A 16,391-nucleotide genomic window follows, 5' to 3' on the forward strand; every position below is an offset into this window, starting at 1 on the left:
CGCTGACGTCAGGCCGCCGCCACATACGCGCTGACGTCAAGCCGCCGTCGTCGCCACAAGCGCGCTGACGTCAAGCCGCCGTCGCCACAAGCGCGCTGACTACAAGCCGTCGTCGCCACAAGCGCGCTGACTACAAGCCGCCGCCGCTGCCAACGCGCTGACGTCAAACCGCCGTCGTCGCCACTAGCGCGCTGACGTCAGGCCGCGACCGCCGTCAGATGAGGGCGTCAGCACACCTGGAGCCACAGGTGTCACAGGTATGTATACCTTCCATTTACCAGCATCTGCGGTTCTTTCTTAAATGTTACGGGTGAGCACTTATTGAGCTGACTACGTGTGTTTTCATTTACTTAGTGAAATGAATAACTCATTAATAATTTATAAAATAAAGTCCGCATAAATAATAAATTATTTCACCAAATAAGTAATATTTAGTGACAATATCAAGATTCAAGATAGATTTAATTGTCACATGTGCCAGATGGCACAGTGAAATGAAATTCCCATACAGCCATACAATAAAAATAAAGAACACAACACACTATAGAATTTGTCATAAAACATCCCCACACAGCAGAATCAAAGTTCCCCACTGTGTGGGAAGGCACCAAAGTCAGTCTCTTCCTCCACTGTTCCCCGTGGTCAGGGCCTCCTCAAGCCCTCCGCAGTTGCAGTTACGGGCGGCCCGATGTCCAGGACCGCTCGCCGGGGTGATACAAGTCCGACGTCGGGGCTGCGGGACGTCCTTCAGCGGCGTGGACACAGAGTCAGCCCCCTCCTACCGGAGTCGGCGGCTTCCAAAGTCCGCAGGCCGCGCCGGGTGGAGACTGCTGCTGTAGACCCTCTGCAAGGCGCCCCAGGACTCCACGATGTTGTTCAGCGCGGCCCACGTTGGAAGCTCTCCTCACCAGAGCTCCACGATGTTGGAGCAGCGGCCCAACGCTCCGGAGCTCCAAACGGCGACCCAGGTGGGCATCGCCCACTCCGCGGTGACTCCAGCGCTGCGCCGCCGCTGTAGCAGCACTGGTCCGGTTCCCGGTCCCCGGCAGGAAAGGCCGCTCCGATCCAGCTGGTAGGCCGCGAGGTGGGGGGCGAGGACGCGACTCGGAGAAATAGTCGCGTCCCCGCCAGGAAGAGACTGGGAAACGGTTACCCTGCCCCCCCTCCCCCACATAGAAAAGTTAAAGTTCCCCCCAAAACAGACTTTGGACTATCATGATATTGCAATAATTAGTGAAATAAGATCACGTGATAGGAGCAAATTAGGCCATTCGGCCCATTAAGTCTACTCCACCATTCAATCATGGTTGATCTAATAAGATGAAATAAGATGCCCTGCTTTAACACCTCTTCTGTCGGGATTTTGCTGATGGGTCTGCCCAGGACAGAGCTGCTCTTCGGAACTAATGCTCCTCCTCAACACAAGCCCCGACAACAGTTCCATTGTCTCTTCCGCTCCCCCAACAATCACCAAAGTCTTCAACACTGCACAACATCAACCTCAGCTCTGAACGAGAGGACACAAAGTGCTGGAGGAACTCAGCAGGTTGGCGGCATCTCTGGAGAAAAACGATGGTTGACATTTCGGGTCGAGTCCCTTCTTCAGATCGACCCAAAACGACAACATTATGAACCATGCATGGGTGCACGCTGGACTAGTTTTTATTTTTGCTCTAGTACAAAGGTTATTAATTTCTTGTTTTTTAAACTTTAGTAATATCTTATCTATGTATTGAGTTCATAGGCCTGTTACTGCTGCTGCATTTCGACAGGCACATGGATTGGAAAGGTTTAGAGGGATATGGGTCAAACAAACAGGGAGGATTAACGTAAAATGTGGGCAAGATGGGCCGCAAGGCCTGTTTCCCTGTGTGTGGCTCTATGATTCTACAAGAGTATCATTGTCCCATTGTTGGTACACATGACAATTAAACACTCTTGACCCTACACTCACTGCATATTATCTAAATGAATTAATAACTTTATTGGCCAAGTATATTCACATACAAGGAATTTGCCTTGATGCTCCACCCGCAAGTAACACCATGACATACAGTGACACATTAAACATTAATAAGAAAACATTATCGTTTAAACATGTGAATGAAATAAAATACCAGAGCAAAAGGAGGCTACAGATTTTTGGTTATTGAGTGGAGCTACTACTCGTGGAAAAAAAGCTGTTTTTTATGTCTGGCTGTGGCAGCTTTGACAGTCCGGAGTCGCCTTCCAGAGGGAAGTGCTTCAAAGAGTTTGTGGCCAGATTGAGAGAGGTCAGAGATGATATTACCCGCTCACTTCCTGTCCCTTGCAGTGTACAGCTCGTCAATGGGGGGAAGGTTGCAGCCAACAATCTTCTCAGCTGATCGGACGATTCTCTGCAGCCTCCAGATGTCGTGCTTGGTGGCTGAGCCAAAACAGACCATGATGGGGAAGGTGAGGACAGACTCTACGATGGCCGTGAAGAATTGGACCATCATTGCCTGTGGCAAATTGTGTTTCCTCAGCTGCTGTGGGAAGTACATCCTCTGTTGTGCCTTTTTGACTGTGGGATCGATGGTGGCCCCCCATTTAAGGTCCTTGGAGATGATGGTTTCCAGGAACTTAAATGACTCCACAGATGTGACTGTGGTGTTGTTGATTGTGAGTGGGGTGGTCTGCTATCAATTCCACTGTCTTGAGAGCATTGAGCTCCAGGTTGTTACGAAGGCACCAGGACGCCAGCTGTGTCACTTCCTGTCTGTAGGCAGATTCCTCCTCATCCTGGATCCGTCCAATCAGGGTTGTGTCATCCGGAAACTTGAGAAGCTTGACAGAGGAGTCAGTGGAGGTGCAGTCATTAGTGTAGAGCGCGTAAATGAGAGGGGAGAGTACACAGCCATGCGGTGCTCCTATGCTGAGGGTCTGCGGGTCCGAGATGTGCTTTCCCAGCCTCGCATGCTGCTTTCTGTCCGTCAGGAAGTTGGTGATCCACTGACAGTCATTAAGACCAGTAAATCTTGGGTACAGGGACAATAGTGGAGGCTTTGAAGTACACAGGGACAGTATAGGTTTGCAGGGACTGGTTGAAAATGTCTGCGTAGACTGGTGCCAGTTGTTCGGCACAGAGCTTGAGGGTAGAGGGGGAAACATTGTCCGGTCCTGGAGGTTTTCGGCTTTTCTGTCTTCTGAATGACTCTCCACCTCAATTTCTATTGTTGGTGATGGAGAAGTGGGCAGACTGAAGTTGGGCAGCAAGGAGGGCGAAGGGTCCAATCTTTGCAGACTGGAGTCAGGCTGTGAGTAGGCATGAGGTGTTGGTGGGGGAGGGGGTACCATGGTTAGATTTCTGTTTATCGAACCTGCAGTAGAACTCATTCAGGTTATTGGTCAGCTGAGGGTTGTCCAAGAAGTGGGGGGGGTCCTCTTGTTGCTGGTGATTTCTTGCAAGCTCTTCCAAACTGAAGAAGCATCACCAGTTGAGAACTTGCTCCTCAACTTCTCAGAGTACCTTTCCTTGGCAGCTCTGATTCCTCTTCTCGGCTTGGACATGGCCTGCCTGTAGAGGTCTGCATCCCCGCTCCTGTAGGCCTCATCTTTAGACAGGTGGAGCTGTCTGAGTTCTGCCGTAAACCAGGAATTGTCGTTGTTGAACCAGTTTCGGGTCCTAGTTGGAATGCAACTGTCCTCACAAAAGCTGACATACGATGTCACAGTGTCTGTATACTCATCGAGGCTTGTGGTTGAAAAGCAATCAATATTGCATTTTCCATTACTTAGCGTGTTTGCTTTGTCAACCAGCACTTCCAGTTCCTTTTATCTCATCTCCCTGCTTGATCAGTGCTGCTTGCTGTCATTTTGAGACAATACCTATAGATCTCTCTGCTGATGCACAGTCTTCTGTGGTATGCACTAATATACCAACAAATCAAAGGTTCAAAGGTTCTTTATTTGTCACATACACCAATTAGTGCATTGAAATGCGGATTGCCATCCGCAACAACAAATACCATGTAAGAACCTCAATTTGATAGTAACATAGAGCAACTGCAGGTTTCAATTATATACCCACAAAATAAACAAAGTTTTAAAAATAGTTTATTAGAAATGTTGTAGGGTGACTTAGTGCTTTGGTAAAAACAAACCCTGGCCATTTCTCTGAAGACCAATGTATGCTTGTGAATATCCTGATTTTTCATTCTTAAAAGTTAGACCACATTTAAATACAAATATTCATTATTCTACAAATTAGTAACATCTTTTCGTATGAGAATAGAAATCTATATAAAAGTGTAAGCAAATTAAAATATACATTTATGCAAATAACCAGCAGAGGTCTTTGCTCAGCTTATATGAATATGAATACATAATTTGCATTAGTAGTGAGACCTCCTAGGCCACGTTGCTCTGCTTGCACAATGCTGGCACCAAACATGTCCTGTGCTTGGCACCGCACCGTGAAACTTGATTGTTAAAATCATCACATTCTGAACAGACACACACTCAGTTTTAGACAGTGATTTGTTAGTTTTTTCCTACATCTTCATCCCAGGCAAGCATGCTCGCACTGACGAACCTCCTGGAAAAGCCACGAGCGACACTCGGCTCAGTCTTCCCACGTCCCGCTCCGCTGTGCTGCAGGGTTACTTTCCTTGCCACGCTTCTTCCGTTTCCCAGTACTCCTCTGGAATGCATGTCCGTGCCCCCTTTTTCCGATTAAATATCTTTAGGCAGAACCGTGCAAAGATCATGTTGTGCCGTTCTTGAGCAGGATGCTTTGCAGGTCTTCTGGCAACGATAGAATTATTGCTTCAATATGCATCTGCAGCTTCTGCAGTGTGTCTTGTTTCACAGGAAGGCATTGCTGTTTGGCCTGAAACTTCATTCATAAAATATGTATTAAGAACATCTTATTATTTTACAAATATTACAGACATATTTCAACAATAGAAACATAGAAAATAGGTGCAAGAGTAGGCCATTCGGCCCATCGAGCCTGCACCGCCTTCAATATGATCATGGCTGATCATCCAAATCAGTATCCTGTACCCGTCTTCTCTCCATACCCCCTGATCCCTTTAGCCACAAGGACCACATCTAACTCCCTCTTAAATATAGCCAATGAACTGACCTCATCTACTTTCTGTGGAAGATAATTCCACAGATTCACCACTGTGTGAAAAATGTTTTTCTCATCTCGGTCCGAAAAGACTTCCCCCTTATCCTTAAACTGTGACCCCGTGTTCTGGACTTCCCCAACATCGGGAACAATCTTCCTGCATCTACCATTAAGAATTTTGTTGGTTTTTCCTTACCAATTTCTCTTTCAACTTTAGCACTAAATCCACCACCTCGACCTCTGTGTGCTTCTGAATCCAGATCAGTAAATCCTGGGAAGAAACAGGTCAGATTGATGTTAATCTAAACATGTGGTCTGATGCTTTTCACAGATCATCTCAATGGACAGTAGTCAAGTGCCTGTCCCACTTGGGCGACATTTTCGGTGACCGCCCGATAAGAGGTCGTCATGGCGCGGTTGGTGCGTGATGCGGCGTGACGCAAGTAGTGACGCGCGGTGTCTCCCTGCCGCCCCTGGATTTTGGAATGTTCGAAATGTACGCTGTCCTGCGCGTGACGCCCAGTGACGTGGGTATATAAAGCGCCGACTTAACCATTAAAAAGTTATTGGTCTTTAAATTTATTGTAGATAAGTTCATTTCCAATTATATTATTATACTTCGGTGTAACCTTCTTGTGTTGTGAAGGCGGGTGACGCGGTGTGTCGTAGCTTGACGTGACGCGGAGTGTCGTTAGGGCGTCAGTCACTGACATTTGCAGTCGCCGAAAAAAATCGCAAAGTGGGACAGGCCCTTAAGGATAGACATTGGTTTTGTTCAGTCAAGGGTGCTTAATTGTCATATATCAAATAACTGTTCAAACTGCTTCATTAGCTGTAAGTTTCTCCTCCTTGGTTGGGAGACCCACCTCTCAAAATAGTGATTGACAGCTTGACCCTTACGTATAGAGACTAAGGTTCGTCTTAGAAATATAAGTTGTTATAGTATAAAACTCCCAAAGGTGAGAGTAGTTATAGATGCTCTAAACAGATCATCAGTCATAAGGAATAGTAGTAGAATTAAGCCAATTGGCCCATCAAGCCTATCTGCCATACAATCATGGCAGGTCTATCTCTCCCTCCTAACCCCATTCTCCTGCCTTCTCCCCATAGCCTCGGACACCCGTGCTAATCAGACAAGGCTTAACATCTTGACTTTTAGGACTCTAAGGTGTACGCTCAATATCACAAAGGAATTATAGGGCAGTTGGCCAAATATTTAAGAAGGAACTGCAGATGCTGGAAAATCAAAGGGAGACAAAAATGCTGGAGACTCAGCGGGTGTGGCAGCATCTATGGAGACCGAAGGGTCTCGACCCGAAACGTCACCTATTCCTTCAGTCTGAAGAAGGGTCTCAACACGAAACGTTGCCTATTTTCTCCGCTCCATAGATGCTGCCTCCATAGATGCTGCCTCACCCGCTGAGTTTCTCCAGCATTTTTGTCTACCTGACCAAATATTTATTTGTCCGGATTGATGATAGAGGGGCAGACCATTTGAAAATGTTCCTCTGATCGCGATCGATGTACTTGCTTTAAAAGAAAAAGCCGCCAGTTATACATCACTGCTGAACTATCCTCAATTGAGACAAATAAATATTTGGCCAACAGGTCTCCCATTCCTTAGATGACATGTCCCACCTGCCGTACATTGTAGAATGAAATATTGTAACAAGGCAGGAAACACAGCCTACGTTTCGCTGCCTTTGCTTGTACTCACTGCCTCACACAAAGCCTCCAAGTGCAGAGCCTCCAGTTTTTGTGTCATCTCCTTCCACCTCGACCTGAACCAACCGTCAAAGTTTGGCGATTTCAGGAACTGCCTTAAGGGTAATAGGAAACAATTATAACAAGTCACCAAAACGCAATGGATGACTGCGCACGCCTCTTTAAGTTTTATTTTTCTATGCGCGGCACAGTGGCGCTGTGGTAGAGTTGCTGCCTTACAGCGCTTGCAGCACCAGAGACCTGGGTTTGACCACGACTACGGGTGCTGTCTGTACGGAGTTTGTACGTTCTCCCCGTGACCTGCGTGGGTTTTCTCCGTGATCTTTGGTTTGGTTTGGAGACCATTTCTCCATGATGGTCGTAAATATGCAGGTACATACTTTTTTCCCGCAAATCATCCCGCGGGCCGGATTGGACCCCTTCGCGTCTCCCCACAGTGGGACCGGTAGTTGGGGCGGCAGCCGCACATGCGCAATCGGGGAAGGCTTACCAGGCCGGGAAATTTCCCGAAATTATTTCATTTCCCTAAAATTACCAGAAGACAGCCAGAATCTTATTCTCTTTTTTCTAGTTTCTTTTCATCAACTTTCTTCATTCATTCTTCTTTTTTCGTCTTCTACACACACTATATATCTCACGTCTTTCTATCCTTTGCTATCTAATTTCTTTTTCTTATTCTTATTCTTCTTTATTATAACAAAAAAAAATAAGAAGCTGTACATAAAATGTATTATGAAAATATACATTAGGCACTTTGGTGCCATATGATTGTACTTCTAATAAAATAAAATATTTAAAAAAAACAGCCAGAATTTCATGAATTTCGGATAATTTCCTTCAAAGTGGAAACACTGTGCTCTGGTTTCCACCCATATCCCAAAGATGTGCGGGTTTGTAGGTTAACTGGCCTCAGTAAATCGCAGCTGGTTTGTGTGCGAGAGTGGGACAACAGAGGACTAGTGTGAACGGGTGATCGATAGCTGATGTGGACTCAGTGGGCTGAAGGGCCTATGCCCATGCTGAATCTCTAAACTAAATAAACAGTTCTGGTTTGTGTAATTTCTCCACGCATTTTCACACTTGGTGTCCATTCAGGTAACACTCTGCAGCATCCAACTGAGATCAGTTGAAAGTTTTAGTCAATGTGGGAACATTTCTTCAGGTGTATAACCAATTATTGGCACCAGCAGTCACATCCTACCTGTAGAGACCTATCCAATCCCCTTTTAACCGGGAGGTCAGTTGAGGTCCTGCTTTTTCCAGAGTTTTCATGAACTCGTCTTCACTGAATGGCTTCAACTGTGGAGGACTCTGGAACCAGCATTAAGACACAACATGGAAAGGCCAGGTTATATATACAAGCAGCAATGAAAAAGGACAATTTTCTGAAAAGGTTGAATGTCCTCACTTACCTTCCACGGTGAGATACTCTTTTGCAAAGGCATCAAACTGGCTACATATCGTTCCTGAAATAAAATGTGTCCAGTCTATAATTGAGAACATATATTACCGCTTAACTAGTTCCTAAAAAACCCCTCAAAATTGAGGATGGTCTGTCTTTTTCCCCATGGCAGGGGATCTAAAACTGGATGGACAGCACAGTGGCGCAGTTGCTCACAGCGCCAGTGACCCAAGTTCAATCCTGACCCCCACCCCCCCCCCCCCCGTGACCGCATGGGTTTCCTCCAGGTGTGGGAAGAAACGCAGATGCTAGATTAAACTGAAGATAGACACAAAAAGCCTGGAGTAACTCAGTGGGCAGGCAGCATCTCAGGAGAGAAGGAATGGGCGACGTTTAGGATCGGGATTCCTCCCACATCCCGAGGACATGAAGGTTTCTAGGTTAATTGGCTTCGGTAAAAAATCCTAAATTGTCCCTAGTGTGTAGAATTGTAGCTAATGTACAGGGTGATCCATGGGCGACGAGGAATGGTTTAGAGGGATATGGGCCAAACACGGGCAAATGGGACTAACTCAGGTTGGCACCTTGGGAGTGTAGGGCCCCATTTACCAGCTGTATAACTCTGAGAGTTTAAAAACGAACGTTTTCAATTGGGTTAACTTACTAGTGGAATGATGAAGCTTTGAGTCAGTTCCAAGAAGTATCGTCTGAGGATTACACACTGTGCTTCTGAAGGACGCTTTTGCTGTATACCCTGAAGGGAGACAAACAAAACCCAATATGGATGGGCAATATTGAACAGATACTCAAACTTCCACCTCAAAACACACTTGCAAATTTCACCAGCAAGGTTTATTGATTTTGGACTGAATTTACAACTCCTGTGAAATCAAAGCAGCATTAAAAGCACATCCAGGCCTGCATCATCCAGAGCACATCTGAGTGAGACATGCTAAATGAAGTGAAAAGTTGTTCTTTTTAATCATCAAAAAGACTCATGAACAGATTCTTCCCCTCTGTGATCAGACTTCTGAACAGCCCTTCCATAAACTAAGGTATAGTCCCAATCCTCCAACATTCCCCATTAGACAATAGACAATAGACGCAGGAGTAGGCCATTCGGCCCTTCGAGTCAGCACCGCCATTCAATGTGATCATGGCTGATCATCCCCAATCAGTACCCCGTTCCTGCATTCTCCCAATATCCCCTGACTCCACTCGCTTTAAGAGCCCTATCTAGCCCTCTCTTGAAAGTATCCAGAGAACCGGCATCCACCGCCCGCTGAGGCAGAGAATTCCACAGACTCACAACTCTCTGTGAGGAAAAAGTGCTTCCTCATCACCGTTCTAAATGGCTTACCCCTTATTCTTAAACTGTGGCCCCTGGTTCTGGACTCCCCCAACATCGGGAACATGTTTCCTGCCTCTAGCCTGTCCAAATACTTAATGATCTTATACGTTTCAATAAGATATCCTCTCATCCTTCTAAACTCCAGAGTATACAAGCCCAGCCGCTCCATTCTCTCAGCATATGACAGTCCCGCCATCCCAGAAATTAACCTTGTAAACCTACGCTGCACTCCCATAAAAGCAAGAATGTCCTTCCTCAAATTAGGGGACCAAAGCTGTACACAATACTCCAGGTGTGGTCTCACTAGGGCCCTATACAACTGCAGAAGGACCTCTTTGCTCCTATACTCAACTCTTCTGGCTATAAAGGCCAACATGCCATTTGCTTTTTTCACTGCCTGCTGTACCTGCAGCTCTACTCAATCTGTGGACTGAAGGGCCATTAAATAGGATCCACCCATTGAGGACACTGGACTTTTACTCTGGGTCTGTTACACTACAGTGCTGTAAAACTATATTCCACACACTGATATTATTCTCTTTGCTCTACCTTTTGTACTTGCATTTGGATTGACTGTATTTGTGTACTGTATTATCTGCTCTAATTGAATGAATAAGTTTATTGGCCAAGGATGTTCACATACAAGGAATTTGCCTTGGTGCTCCGCCCACAAGTGACAATTAAGAATGACACATAAAACATTAATAATAAAACTTTATCGATTAAACATATGAATTAAATGAAATACCAGAGCAAAAAGAGGCTACAGATTGAGTAGAGCAACTACTCGTGGAATAAAGTTGTTTTTATGTCTGGCTGTGGCGGCTTTGACAGTCCGGAGTCGCCTTCCCGAGGGAAGTGATTCAAAGAGTTTGTAGCCAGGGTGAGAGGGGTCAGAGATGATCTTACCCGCTCGCTTCCTGGCCCTTGCAGTGTACAGTATTTACATCAAAAGCTTTTCACTTTATCTTGGGTACACGTGATGACCAATAAAAGGTCAATCTAAAGATGATCGGACCATTTTACCAAGCTTACCTTCTGCACTTGTTTAATGATCTCTTCATCTTTGCCCAGGTATGTTTTATATGAAGTGTACACCCCTGCAGAATGAAATGTAGTGGTCACTGTAGTCTTTTTAATTGATATCATAAACGTTAACACACCCGTGCAAAGCAGCCATATCAAGTTGCACTACAATGTAGTGAAGGAAAAGAAAACAGACCCATTCTTGCAATAAAAGAAAACCACACCCAAAACTCACTCCCCCAATTGTCTTAATTAAATAATGTTTTGTGGTTGAAGTTTATTTTCATTAAACAATCACTGATAGCCCTGTCCCACGGTACGAGTTCATTCCAAGAGTTCTCACGAGTTTAAAAAAATAAAACTCGTGGTAAGCACGGAGAATGAACGTAGCGGGTACGTCGGAGCTCGGGGACGTCACTTAGCGCTAACGGCAGGTATTCGGGAAGACTCGCTAACGGCAGGTAAGCACGGGAAGTCGTGAAGATTTTTCAACATGATGATGAAAAATGTCCACGTGAGCCCCGAGTACCGACGTAAATCTCCGAGTTCGAATCAGGACAAACTCGGGAGAACTTTTGGAATGAACTCATACCGTGGGACAGGGGTTTGAGTCTGTAAAAAATGGCCCACGAATTGAAAGAAACTCTAATTATTTGACCATAAAACATTGGACAGTACAGCACAAGAACAGGCCCTTCAGCCCACAATGTCTGTGCTGAACACGATGCCAAGTTAAATTAACCTTCCTGCCTGCACATGATCCATATCCCCGCAGGGATCAACCCGGCACCAATCTAAAAACCTCTTAAATACCACGGTCGTATTTGTCTCCACCGCCTCCTGTCAGCGCGAGACCCAGCAAAGTCGGGACAACTTTCTAGGTCATAGGTTTAAGGTTGGTTCAAAAATGTAAAATACATATTGTGACATGAACCTTGGCTGCAGTACAAGATAATAAGTTACGGTAATAATCAACTAGTTAACGGACTAGTAATTTTCTGTCTAGTGGACCGAAGATTACTTTCAGGATCTAGACCAATTGGGAAAGTGGGCTAAGGAATGGCAGATTGAATTAAATTCAGCCAATTCAGGAATTAAAGTGACGAGTGGAAAGGATTGGGGATGTGCAAAGAATAGGGGAGTCAGTCTACCTCATGACAGAAGGGGGAGGGGTTGCACAGTTTGATAACCACAGGGAAGAAGGATCTCCTGTGGCGTTCTGTGCTGCATCTTGGTGGAACCAGTCTGTTGCTGAAGGTGCTCCTCAGGTTGACCAGTGTGTCATGGAGGGGGGTGAGCTGTATTGTCCAGGATGCTCCACAGTTTGAGGAGTATCCTCCCAGCCAAGACCACCTCCCGTGAATCCAACTCATCCAAGCATGAGGACAGACCCTCCAGGTATAGTTAACTCCAAATGGTCTAGCAACCCCAGTGAACCGTAGCCTGCCTATTCGCTAAATTGTCGCATCTCTCATATTCTGAAATAAATCACGTCCTGTTTTAGCAGCGATAGCAATATTAACCCAATATTATTGAACTATTAAAATAAAAATATCTATAGAAATGTGAGGATAAAAACAAATTGCTGGAAATAATCAGGTTAAGTAACATCTGTGGATGGAGACAAAGTCTAAGTTTCAATCCACAATGTGCTACCTGGTGCCCAATTATTTCCAGTACAGGTGCACAACCTTTTATCCGAAAGCCTTGGGACCAGACACTTTTCGTAATTCAGAATTTGTCGGTCTTCGGAATGGAATTTTTTTAGCGTAGATTTTAATGGCTGGCTCAGTGGTAGAGTGCTCGGCTCATATCCGCAAGGTCGCGAGTTTGCGCCTTGATCCCGGCAGTAAACTCGGTCGCGAGTTTGAGTCTTCAATGTAGTTTTTTCTTGCAGAATAAATGTTTGTATGAAATGCAGTGTAGGAGAGGTGCACTGACTGTGTGGGCAGAACTTTGGAAGTGATTGCCCACCAGTCTAAAAAGCCGCTGTGTCTCCCTGTCCCTGGGATAGCAGGGGGCGATCAAACAGCACAATACCTCCCTCCCCCTCCAACTCCAGAGGAATCCGCTCCCTAATGGGCCGCTACGGCGACAAGTGGCAGTATGCCCACAGCCCGAGCTGCGCCCCCTCATCCGCCACCCCAAGAACAAGACGTACCTTGCACACCATCAGCTTCTGCCCCTACGTGTTCCTCTGGAGTTGGAGCGGGGCTGGGCTGGAGTTGCTGCTGGCTGTGGGTCTCTGGGATCTCCGTGCTTGCAGTGGGCCTGGGGGTCGGTGTCCCGTTGGCCCTGACGTCTCCGGCCACCCCCCTGGACTGGAGCTGAGACTGGAAACTGTACCGCCCTTGCCCCCTCCCTCTGCAACTGCAAACAACCCCACTCTCCTGCAAGGGCGGAACGGTTCCCGGAGGATGGCAGGTGGCCGGAGACGTCAAGACCAACAGGAACCCGCTCCCCGATGGGCCCCTACGACGCCCCGAGCTGCGCCCCGTCATCCGCAACCTAGGTTCCTCTGTAGTTGGAGCGGGGCTGGGCTGGGCTGCTGTTGGCTGTGGGTCTCTGGGATCTCCGTGCTTGCAGTGGGCCTGGGGGTCGGTGTCCCGATGAGGGGGCGCAGCTCGGGGAACGGCTTCTGGTGGTCCTGACGTCTCCGGCCAGTTTGCAGTTTTCCTCTGGAGTTGGAACGGGGCTGGGCTGCTGCTGGCTGTGGGTCTCTGGGATCGCTGTGCTTGCGGTGGGCCTGGGGGTCGGTGTCCCGTTGGTCCTGACGTCTCCGGTGACTCACTGACCTGCTGCAATCGCCGACTTGAAGACAGTGCAAAGCCCCCGCGCCGGTGCAATGGGCGGGGAGCTGGAGAGGGGAGGGAAGGGGTCACACACATGGCCGGGAAGCAGAGGGGTGTAGGTGGGGTGAAACTGAAGGGAGCGACAATCTGCTGCTGCCTGCCCCGCTGAGTTAAAAAGTTCCCACGCAAGACTCACGAAACACTGTGTATCGTGAGTCTACCGTGGGAACTTTTTAACTCAGCGGGCAGGCAGCAGCATATTGTCAATTATTAACCCTCCCGCGCAATATACCCTCACCTTCTCTTTTATGAATGGGGATTTAGTTCCCCTTTCTTCGAGGACCGACCGGAGGTTCCGCTGTCACCTCTGCGGGCCGCCCTCGGTGAACGTTTTCAAGGACCTTTCTTCAAGGACCGAAAAAATGTCCGCTATTCGGAGGTTTTCGTTATTTGGATCTTCGGATAAAAGGTTGTGCACCTGTACTTTGTTTTCATTGTTAAAATAAAAATTAAAATCTGCAAACATTTACAAACAAATAATCATCAATTAATTTTACCAGTATCTGCAGTTCTTTCTTACACAAATCATCAATTAATTATACTCGAAACACATCAATGATATATATTACCAGGTTTAGAGTCCAAAGTCTTTAGATTTTTCAGTTTCTTCACTTTGACCTGCTTTGGAATATCGCCTGTAACAGAAACATCAAGTCAGATTTGTTCAAGGAGTGAAAAACGAGTGGAGGAAGTGAAAGAAAGAAAAAGATTAAAAATACACAAAACACTCGCCAATTATATTCTCCAAATGCATTACAGTGCAGCAGCAACTTAAAGCGACTCGACCCGAAACGTCACCTATCCATGTTCTCCACAGATGCTGCCTGACCCGCTGAGTTACTCCAGCACTCTGTGAAACGTCACCTATCCATGTTCTCCATAGATGCTGCCTGACCCGCTGAGTTACTCCAGCACTCTGTGATACGTCACCTATCCATGTTCTCCATAGATGCTGCCTGACCCGCTGAGTTACTCCAGCACTCTGTGAAACGTCACCTATCCATGTTCTCCAGATGCTGCCTGACCCACTGAGTTACTCCAGAACTCTGTGAAACGTCACCTATCCATGTTCTCCACAGACGCTGCCTGACCCGCTGAGTTACTCCAGCACTCTGTGAAACGTCACCTATCCATGTTCTCCAGATGCTGCCTGACCCACTGAGTTACTCCAGCACTCTGTGAAACGTCACCTATCCATGTTCTCCACAGATGCTGCCTGACCCGCTGAGTTACTCCAGCACTCTGTGAAACGTCACCTATCCATGTTCTCCACAGATGCTGCCTGACCCGCTGAGTTACTTTTTAAGTTTTAACTCTATTGCCCGAATTAGAAAGAGATAATAATTCTTTATTGGGTTCTATAACTGTGGCAATTGAAGCAAATGAAGACGCCAGAATCATGAATAAAACAGAGGGCTGGAAGGACTCAGTCAGCATATGTGGATGGAATGGACAGGCAATGTTCCGGGTTGGGACTCTTCTTCAGACTGAGGAAGGGCCCTGACCCCAAAAGTCAACTGTCCAATACCTCCATTAACAAGGTATTCAATCTGTGGAACTCATTGCCACAGAGGGCTGTGGAGGCCAAGTCAGTGGATATTTTTAAGGCAGAGATAGACAAGTTCTTGATTAGATCGGGTGTCAAGGGTTACGGGAAGAAGGCAGGAAAATAGGATTAGGTGGTAGAGATCAGTCATGATTGAATGGAGGAGTAGACTCGATGGGCCGAATGGCCTAATTCTAGTCGTATAACCTGTGAACTCCCCAGATACTGCCTGACCTGTTAAGGTCTTTCAACACTGTGTTAGGCTTGCGGCAATTCATTTCTTAATGAAAACAGGTGGGGCTGGGGAGGTCGTCTTCAAGTCATAGATGGGAGGATTATGAATATTGATTAAATTATGAGGAAAACCAAAACAGACTGCACAGGATGCAGGTCCAAAAAAAAAGTGGTCTCACCAAAACAGGCCATTCAGCCCACCAAGTCTATGCTGACCTTCGATCACCCTGTACACAGCACTATCCTGCACACTCAGGACAATTTTCAATTTTACCGAAGCCAATTAACCAACAAACCTGCGCGTCCTTTGGAGTGTGTAAGGAAACCGGAGCACCCGGAGAAAACCCACGCGACCACAGGGAGAACGTACAAACTCCGTATAGACAAACTCCACTGCTGCCCTAATATTTGTACAGCTAAGTGACGTGCAAGCAATGAAAAAGCAATCAAACATGCCGCGGCAAAAACAAAGGTGGAAGAGAGTACTTTTTGATCCTGTTGATTCTCTGTCGATCTTTATCTCAACTGGAGTATGACAAAATACAATGAAGCATTTATGTGTAGACGTCTTTAAATATTTTTATTATTTAAATCAAAGTATAATGAGTGAATGCTGCAGGAACGCCACCCAAATGGCATCAGATAATGGCATCAGATAAGAATAAGGGGTAAGCCATTTAGAACGGAGACGAGGAAACACTTTTTCTCACAGAGAGAGGCGAGTCTGTGGAATTCTCTGCCTCAGAGGGCGGTGGAGGCAGGTTCTCTGGATGCTTTCAAGAGAGAGCTAGATAGGGCTCTTGAAGATAGCAGAGTCAGGGGATATGGGGAGAAGGCAGGAATGGGGTACTGATTGGAGATGATCAGCCATGATCACATTGATTGGCGGTGCTGGCTCAAAGGGCCGAATGGCTTACTCCTGCACCTATTATCTATTGTCTATAATGTCAATGCGCGGGTGGAACAGGGAGGCACACCTTAGCTGCAACTCTGTAGGTATGTGTGGAATGAAGACTTCTCTATTATTTGAGGGCAATGGGGAGGAAGAAGGAAGAAAACATTTCAAATATGGAACGGGTGAAATGCAAGGATGTGCCCGGGATACTAGGCACGGCTCACAATCTTCCAGTGACTGATCCAGAAACTCAGACACACAC

General features: G+C 46.6%; 1 protein-coding gene across 1 annotated transcript in view; it reads right to left on the minus strand.

The window, feature by feature from the left end:
• Window positions 1-4,059: 4,059 nt before the first annotated feature.
• dennd6a (DENN domain containing 6A) overlaps window positions 4,060-16,391 on the minus strand; it is a 37,288-nt gene continuing 24,956 nt past the window's right edge. The window contains exons 13-20 of the mRNA XM_033036592.1: window positions 14,024-14,089; window positions 10,612-10,676; window positions 8,890-8,979; window positions 8,236-8,289; window positions 8,025-8,134; window positions 6,816-6,918; window positions 5,295-5,369; window positions 4,060-4,858 (exon numbers count right to left, since the gene is read on the minus strand). Of these exons, the coding sequence (XP_032892483.1) occupies window positions 4,727-4,858; window positions 5,295-5,369; window positions 6,816-6,918; window positions 8,025-8,134; window positions 8,236-8,289; window positions 8,890-8,979; window positions 10,612-10,676; window positions 14,024-14,089 (695 nt within the window). The 3' untranslated portion in view covers window positions 4,060-4,726. The remainder of the gene's footprint in view (window positions 4,859-5,294; window positions 5,370-6,815; window positions 6,919-8,024; window positions 8,135-8,235; window positions 8,290-8,889; window positions 8,980-10,611; window positions 10,677-14,023; window positions 14,090-16,391) is intronic.

The sequence above is a fragment of the Amblyraja radiata genome, chromosome 18, assembly GCF_010909765.2.
Source record: "Amblyraja radiata isolate CabotCenter1 chromosome 18, sAmbRad1.1.pri, whole genome shotgun sequence".
Taxonomy (NCBI): domain Eukaryota; kingdom Metazoa; phylum Chordata; class Chondrichthyes; order Rajiformes; family Rajidae; genus Amblyraja; species Amblyraja radiata.